Source organism: Prionailurus bengalensis, chromosome B3 (assembly GCF_016509475.1).
Source record: "Prionailurus bengalensis isolate Pbe53 chromosome B3, Fcat_Pben_1.1_paternal_pri, whole genome shotgun sequence".
NCBI lineage: Eukaryota > Metazoa > Chordata > Mammalia > Carnivora > Felidae > Prionailurus > Prionailurus bengalensis.
The window spans coordinates 70,702,331-70,711,797 of NC_057355.1; the positions used below are offsets into that span (position 1 = coordinate 70,702,331).

Consider the following 9,467-nt stretch of genomic DNA (forward strand, 5'->3'; position numbering starts at 1 on the left):
ACTCTTTTCCACTGAGGGCACTTGTCTGGGGAAGAAAAGCTGTGGGATGCCCAATACTGAGTCTCTGTATTCAGTAACAAAGTCTTTTCCGTACATTTCCACAAATGCACTTAAACAATATATGTGGAAATGTGTAACTGGCAGTTCTTTTAATAAGAATAAAGGCTGTGCACTTTTTAGTGATCTTGAGGGTTTTTTTTAAATGAATCATCTTATGAGAGAATTAAGCCATGCATAGATTATGTAACCCAAGGGGAATATTCACTTTTATAGGCAAAATTCAAATTCTGCCAAAATAGCCATTATAAATATTTTCCTGATTAAAAAATAAACTTTTACAATTAATAGAAAAAGACTTAACATTATAAATACACAAAGGACTTTATTCTCATATATTGGTCAAGTTTGAAATATTAAAGTAACTTTTAAATGTAGTTAGGGGGCATTGGGTGGCTCAGTTAGGTTAAGTGAGAGACTCTTAATTTGAGCTCAGGTCATGATCTCATGGTTCTTGAGTTCGAGCCCTGGTGTTGGGGGACTGTGCTGACAGCACAGATTCTGCTTTGGATTCTCTCTCTCTCTCTGTCCTTCTCTCTGCCCTTCCCCTGCTTGTACACACACTCATTCTCTCTCTCTCTCTCAATACACACACACACACACGCACACACACACACACACACACACGTTGGAAGAACACCAGTGGATTTAGAAAACTAGAAGATAGTCCTTGGCCTGCACAATTACCAAAAACAAATATATTACCAGTACAATTAGATAATTATATTGAATAGAAAGTTATATAACTTCAGTGAAGAAAATACTTGTAGACTTGAGGGAGAAGATTTTTTTAAAAAATACTGATTGAAATTAATCATTGCTCTCACCTAATGTTCCCTAAGTGTTTTCTGTGTTGAAATACATACTGAATGTATGAAGGTAAAAACATATGTGAGTAAATTAATATGAAAAAAATAAGTCAATGTTTCCCATTTTATTATTTGAAGTGTTGATAGATTACATTTTAGACTTATCACAAATGCTAAACTTAGCCAAGTAAGAATCCGATTTTTCCATCATTTTACAACATTCTAAATTCTTTTAGTTTTTTTTAATCCCAAACGTATTAAACTAACCCAAGTTTGTATTGCAAAAAATAAACTCGCACTGTAAAACTGACCCCTAAAATCAGGAATGTGAGTGCTATTTATCAGTCAGACTAGCTGTTCCTCTTACTGAAATTAGATACATTTGTGCAGTTGCTAGTTGACCCAAATTATCTTTTACTGTTGCCCTCATTATCAGATAATATGGTTATCATTCAGTTCTAAGTTTCTGTAAAATTCAGTTCTGAGTTTTTCTTTTATTAAAGTGTGCAACTGCAGTTTGGTGTTAGCACTGCTATCTAAACCTACCAGTTCTAGCTGAGGAGTGGTCTCTTTAAAGACGTGCAGACACAGTGAGATCCTGAATATATATCTTTTTTACACCATGAATATATATGACCATCATTTGCAGTTTTTTTAAAAAAAGGACAAGAATCATATACATAAGGTATAGGCTTGTGATCAACTCCCAAAGGGAATTATTAAAATAAATATGCTAGGGTTCCCTAGAGTTCAGAGCAAGGACCTCTTCTCTCATTATTTAAGTGGATTGTGTATTCATGAAGTGTATCAGCCATGTGAACTTTCTCTAGTAAGTGCTTCGTACTAACTCAGGTGTTTTGGTTGGGGCAGGATGAGCACATTGATAGAAAATTGATCTATTATAGATTATAGTCTTGAGGAAATAATAATTCTATTAATTTGATTTCCTCAATCTGAATATCTGTGATTAATTTGGTAATTGAATGTATTTATTCAAGTAAAGTTAAAATATTACCCACACTGAACAAAGCATATAAGGAAATTCACAAGTATAGGCCAATTCTTAGTAGAGAAAAATATCCTTTTAACATGTAAAGGGAGAGAGAGAAAAAGAGAGCAGAAAGAGCTTGAATGAGCAAGCTGGGGAGGCTTTCACCATGGTAATTGATAAAGGAATAATGGTAATCAATAAATGATTGGTTAGTGGAGTTTTGCAATCAACCATTCTAAAGATAGAGAATTTTGCTAGCTCTTTATAATTATGTAGAACTTCATGGTAACTCAAAAGTATTAAAAAAGATCTGTAGCAACACCTTTACAAAACAATGTAATTAAGCAAATAAAATTCTTAAAGCTATCAGTGTAACAATATGATTGCAGATGAGTTCATATGGTACAGAAATTTTTCTGAATACTCTTAAATATAACTCTTCCATGCTTGTCCAATTAAAAGCCTCTTGAAAAGATTACAAGAAAGCGAGGGTAACAAATATATGATATGTGTGGTGCCACATTAATTTCCAAAGGCCACAACAGACATTGTTAATAAATTTTTCACACTTTTTGATTGAAACCAAGAATTTGTTTTTTAATTTAGTTCCTTATACAGACACAGTGATTAGAATTGCCATGAAAAAATAAACCTTTTAAGAATATTTATGGTGAGTAAGTGTGTGTCACAGTTCAGTGTGGCATTTGAGATGCTTCAAGAAGAAGACTCTTAAATATAGAAATCAAAAGATAATATTAGAACAGTATTATGTGCTCTGACCTAATTGTCCAAACCAGTTGGTAAGGATGGCATGCATAGAATTTTTCAGAATAAATCTGAACTGTTAGAAGCACACAATCTGGAGCCAAACTAAAGTAGGACAAATATATTTTAAAAGGATGAAGAAGGAGATAAACAGGAAAAATATCTAAGTTTGATATTCAGAGTACATTGTAAAACTTTTGCACTGCAAAGAAAACCATCAACAATACAGAAAGTTATCGTACTGGCTGGGGGAAGGTTTTTCAAGTAATATATCCAATAAGGGGTTAATACCCAAAATATGTAAAAAATTCATACAACTGAACACACAAAAAGGAAAAAATCTGACAAAAATGGGCAGAGGACCTGAACAGACATTTTCCAAAGAAGCCATATAGATGGTCAACAGGCTCATGCAAAAGTGCCCAACATGACTAATCATCAGGGAAATGCAAATCAAAACCACAATGACATAATACCTTAAACTTGTCAGAATGGCTAGAATCAAAAAGACAAGACATAACGATTGTTGGTGAGGATGTGGAGAAAAAGGAACCTTGTGCACCTACCTCTGTTGGTGGGATATAATGTACAGGCACTGTGGAAAACATGGAGATTTCTCTAAAAATTAAAAATGGAATTACCATGTTATCTAGTAATTCCACTGTTGGATATTTAACCAAAGAAAATGAAAACGCTAATTTGAAACGATTTATGCACCACCTACATTTATTGTAGCATTATTTATAATATCCAAGATATGGAAGCAACCAAAGTGTCCGTTGCTAGATGAATGGATAAGGAAGATATTATACGTGTGCATGCACACACACACACACACACACACACAGAGAGAGAGAGAGAGAGAGAGAGAGAGGAATATTACTCAGCCATAAAAGAGGATGGAGTCTTGCCATTTGCAACAACATAATGATCTACAGGATGTTAAGTGAAATAAGTCAGAGAAAGACAAATGCCATATGATTTCACTCATATGTGGAATCTAAAAATAAATGAATTTAAAAAAACAACAAAAACCAGAATTCGACATATAAATACAGTGAACAAACTAATGCTTGCCAGAGGTGAGGCAGGTAGGGGGATAGTGATGGTAAGTGGGAGATACAGGTTGCCTGTTATGGAAAGAACAAGTCACAGGAATAAAAGGCACAGTATAAGAAATACAGTCAATGAAATTACAATACTGTTTTATGGTGACAGATGGAGCTACACTTGTGTTGAGCATAGCATAATGTAAAAGTTTGTCAAAACCCAATGTTGTACACCTTAAAGTAATGTAATATGTGTGTCAACTATACTCAAAGAAAAATTTTCAAACAAAAATATTTTTATTTTATTTTATCAAAAACTCAAATAAAAATATTATTTTTCTAAACTGAGACATTTAGGGGCACCTGGGTGGCTCAATCTGTTAAACATCTGACTTTGGCTCGGGTCATGATCTCATGGTTTGTGGGTTCGAGCCCCATGTCGGGCTCTGTGCTGACAGCTCTGAGCCTGGAGCCTGCTTCAGATTCTGTCTCCCCCTCTCTCTGCCCCTCCCCCCATTGTGCTCTGTCTCTCTCTCTCAAAAATAAATAAATATTTAAAACAATTTTTAAACTGAGACATTTAAAAATGTTTAAAAAGACTTCAAAAAAGATGTCCCCAAGATGTTCAAATACTTTTAGGTTTTCTATTTGCCTTTGGAAGTCTTTACAGTTTCCACATACTCATTGTTTGTGTTTATTTAAGAAATTCAGGTTTACTATCTGAAACAGCCCCAAAACTATTCCCTCTGCTTTCACTTTTGATGCATTATATTCTCTACTTATGAGGACTGAGGTATATACCAAACTGTAATAAATATGGCATCCCCTCCTTCCCTTTCTCAAAACACTTCGATGGCTTTACATTGGCAATAAAAAGGAATCCATTAGGTCTGAAAACTCTGGTCTCTTCCCTTCTATAATATCTCAGCACAGGGGTGCCTGGGTGGCTCCATGGCTTAAGCATCCAACTTCAACTTATGATCTCATAGCTCGTGAGTTCGAGGCCTCTGTCAGGCTCTTTGCTAACAGCTCAGAGCCTGGAGCCTGCTTCAGATTTTGTGTCTCCATCTCTCTCTGTTCCTTCCCCCCTCACACACACTCTCTCTTTCTCTCTCAAAAATAAATAAACATTAAAAAATTTTTTAAAAAAAATCTCGGCATAGATCTTTTCCCTTTCATTCATCCGTCTCCTTCACAAGGTTTACTTTTAATACTTACAAACTCTTTCTCACTTCACAATGTCTATGTACACTGGCCTTTTCCTGGAATATTCTTTTCCTTGCACAAATGTCTAATTCTAGGGCTTTCTTAATGTGTTGGTATAAACATCTCTCCTTAAAGCGATCTTCTGAGACAACCACTCCTAACATAGATCTCTTGCTTTGGTATTCTCTCCAGAGCAGGGACCAGGTCTGTGTCTATAACCACAACCATATATCTGTATTGCTTTGGACAGTGCTTGGTACCTAGTGAATATTTTTTTTATTGTTTCATAAATGACTGAATTCAGTTGAAAAATCATTGTGTACATGTTTTCTGGTACAGCAAGCTGCACTAAGCAGTTCATGGTTTTCATCTGTAATATTTGTGTTGATATTGATTCTTAGAAAACTATTTGAGTACACAAAGGTATGTTGGAAACATTTATTTTTAGGCATATTTTTTTACATTCTACTAAAGATGATTAGCATATTGAGGCTATATAGTGAGAAAGTACTCTTATCCCCATTCAAATCACAATGCCTCTGTGAAGACTCCATATGGTTAACAAATATTGATGGATGTTTTCACACCTATGAAATTACTTAATATAACTTTAGAAATAAAAATTGATAATAAGCACCATGTAGTGTGCTCTCTTACTAAATTTACCCATTTTTACATCCTGGGCCATTAAAACTATAAAATTTTTGTAAGAAGACATATGATTGGATATTTTAAACAGTCATCAAGGTCGTTTCCCTGACTTCTAAGGTAAGAAAGTACAAGGAAGTAATGAATGCACACTAATTTATGTATTAAATTACTGCTATGAACATTTCCCATTAGATTTTTAATAAAACTGACCTTAATATTCCACGAATTTTGAGGGAGGAAATTGAAAGTCTTTAAATTTTTAATTTTGATTGTTCTGATAAATATTAAATTTGATATTTAATATCAAAACCCCAATAGCAGAGAACACAAAACAGTCAGCTGTTATAAACGTTCTTTAGGAAGTGAGCCAAGAGCCAATATGCTGGCTGCTGAGTCTCTTAATGGCTGCTTTCATTTCTTGATTCCTCAGAGTATAAATAATTGGATTAAGGAGAGGGGTGATTATAGAGTAAAACACAGAAAGAAACTTATCTACAGAGTAACTCTTGAACGGGAAAACATAGATAAAGATAGCAGGACCAAAGAAGAGAGTGACCACAGTGATGTGAGCAGACAGTGTGGACACTGCCTTAGAGGATGCACTGGAGGAATGCTGCCAGATGGTGACCAGCATGACAATGTAGGATATGAGCAGGAGAATGAAGCAGATCAGGGACAGTAGTCCACTGTTTACAGTAACCAAGAGTTCTAGGATATAGGTCTCAGTGCAGGCAAGCTTGATGACCAGGGGAAGGTCACAGAAAATGCTGTCCACAACATTGGGACCACAGAAGGGTAAACCTACCGTGAAAACCATCTGGCTTGTGGTATGTATGGACCCAATTGCCCATGAGAGCAGCAGAAACCCGATGAGCACCCTGTGATTCATGATGGTCTGATACTGCAAGGGCTTGCATATGGCAACATACCTGTCTATGGCCATAGCTATCAGAAGAGACATCTCTCCACCCCCAAAGAAGTGCATAAAAAACATCTGAGCCATGCAGCCCCACAAGGAGATGGTCTTGCGCTTTCTAAGGAGGTCTGCAATCATTTTGGGAGTTGCAGCAGAAGAAAGACATAAATCAAAAAATGACAAATTTGCCAGAAAGAAATACATGGGGGAGTGAAGATGCGTATCAACTATCACGGAGATCACAATGAGGAGGTTTCCTACTATGACGGCTACATAGACAAGGAAGAAGACTGCAAAAAAGAATATTTGAATTTCTCGAGAAGTGGAAAGTCCCAGCAAGATGAACTCAGACACACTTGATCTGTTGTTGGGGACATCCATTCATCCTTTCGTATGAGTTTATCAGAGGTTTCCTAGAAGAGGGAAAAACACACAGAATGTCATAGGGACTGACAAGTCCATAAACTTGATCTTTACTCACATACTGTCTCTTATCCAGGCAAACAACCCTGTTGCTACTATGACTACTTCTTTCGTATTTTACAGGAGATATTTCACTGGACCACATAGTATAGAAACTGGAGGGAATGGAGACAACTAAATAAAATGGGTGTATTGGTTGGTAGGGGCAAGGTCAGTTGGACATTAGAGAAAACCTCTCCCTTCTTGTTCAGCTGCAGATCAGACTGTGTGTGAGCATTTAATTTATTAGAATGATATAAAGGAATTTTGGAAGGCAAAAGCAAGATAAATTTTATCTCTTGCAGGAAGTGCATTTACTGACATTTTTTGTGACATTCCAGTATGCAGTAAAAAGTTTGCCATATTAAATATTGCTGAAATCACATAAAGTGCATTATGCTTCTTGAAAAGAACTAATTATAGATCATAAACATATATATTGTTGTTAGAAGATTGAATGTGGAGACAGTTATATCATTAACTGAGATCAAACCCAATTACTGAGGAAAGATTAAGGTTTTTAGACTTGAATGACCCAGATTGACTCTCAAAACTACAGATGCTCACCTAAATATTGCCTAATTCTTCATTTCATATGATCAGACATAAAGTGTCCCATCTGTGCATTCTTATCCAGTTGTTGGAAAATTGGATCAAATAACCATTTTTATGTAATATTTTTTTTAATCTTTGTTTATTTTTGAGAGAGAGTGTGTGACCAGGGGAGGGGACACAGAATCCAAAGCTAGCTCTAGGCTCTGAGCTGTCAGAACAGAGCCCGATGCAGAGCTCGAACTCACAAGCCGTGAGATCATGACCTGAACCAAAGTCAGATGCTTAACCGACTGAGCCACCCAGGCAACCCTCTGATATTTGTTAAGTCATATGTTATAACATATCTGAGTGTATAGAAATACCTAAATCACTACTAGTAGGACTAGTGAAGTTTTCCTTTGTAGTCTTGTTCCTCTTTCCTCCATTAGTGAGGGATAAAGAATACGGTGAATCATTTATCTTTGTAAACATGACCTAACAAAACTTAAAATGTGATATATTCTTTGAAGAGAGTACTGTCTTGGATTACTTAGCCTACTTGAACTTGTACTTCCTAACAATTATTTTCTTTAAAGTTCCTTTAACTTTTACCTTTGTCAAAGATGGAAAAAAGTCATAGATATTATGTTGCTTGCTGACTGAAGTGGATTCAGCCAAGCTAAATGAACTTTTAAAAAATACACACAAGTAAAAAGAATAGGTCAGTGCTCAATCAATTTAAATTCACCTACTTAAGACCTTCCTTGTTTGGCTGATTTTAGCTCTATTTTTCAAGTCTTATTCCAGGCATGTTGTTGATCTTGAGTCTTTCCCTTGCTTTTATGAGAGCCTAGACCCAGGGCTAATGCAGATTGTCAGAAAAGAAAATAGAATATATGTGATTTGGGGAGTATATTTAACCTTTAATTACACAGTTCAAATTTTTAAAAATATAGTATATCTAGATAACCATAATAAACATTTAATCATATTCTCTAGTCTATGCATGGTTACTATCACTAACACACACAGTTATTGTAAATGGCCCATAATCTTCCATTTTTGACACTATCATTCAGAATAGCATAAAAATTTCTTCTTTCACAAGGTAGTAAAACAAAAATGGACATCTTAGTTCTCATTCGCAGATGTGAATCTATATTTCTTATTTGTGCTTTGCACTCATCTGTAAGACAATGATCTTATCTAAACTATAGTCCTTGGACCTTCCGTATTTCTCTGAAGTATGAAATAAGTGAAGCTTTAGGTACACAAGGGTCTGGCAAAGACAGAGTTCTAGACAAGATGCTATTTCTAATTTTTTCTGGCTTATTAAGTGTTTAACTACTTGGTCATTTCCAGACTGTTACCATAAGAAAGTTGCATTTTCTCATATGCTTTTCTAGCAATTTCTAACAAGTATAATGATACCATCAATATTTTATGAGTGGTGACATTCTATTATTTTCAAAGTCATGAATCGAGCGTTTTATCCTTGCATTTTTAAAAACAACAAAGGAACTTTCTCTATATTTCTGCTATAACTGAAAGAATAAATTAATTCAACCTGATATGTGTAGCCAAAAAATTTGAACATACCTAGATTTCTCTTCTCTAAGAATAATTTATTTGGCCTGGATTGCTGGATCATAATCTTACTTTCCAGTAATTATTGGTATAGTATTTTCTGATTTTTGTATTTTTTTTTCAATTGTAACAAGATCAGGTTGGTTCCAGTTTAATTTTCCCCTTTCAGTCCTCCCCTCATTATCATTTTTGGCATATGTATGTATCATTTATGGACACATTTAATGTTACTAATGAAAATAATGCGATCAGTGTGGCATATTGGTAGAGTAGCATGTCAGGATTATGTAACCTACCAGTATGCACTTGGACCTCAGAAGTAACATCAGTATGAAATGGATGCTTAATCTTCATCATTCAGTGACTTTATTTTCTTCTCTGGACTTCAAAAGACAGCAGTATATAAGTGTATCCCTTGGTAGGAGGCACAAAAGAGAGAA

General features: G+C 35.2%; 1 protein-coding gene across 1 annotated transcript; it reads right to left on the minus strand.

Annotated features, from left to right (window-relative positions):
* Nucleotides 1-5,883: 5,883 nt before the first annotated feature.
* On the minus strand, nt 5,884-6,825 carry LOC122468044 (olfactory receptor 4K13-like). The gene has a single exon (XM_043554528.1). The coding sequence runs from the start codon at nt 6,823-6,825 to the stop codon at nt 5,884-5,886; it is 942 nt and encodes a 313-aa protein (XP_043410463.1).
* Nucleotides 6,826-9,467: the final 2,642 nt, after the last annotated feature.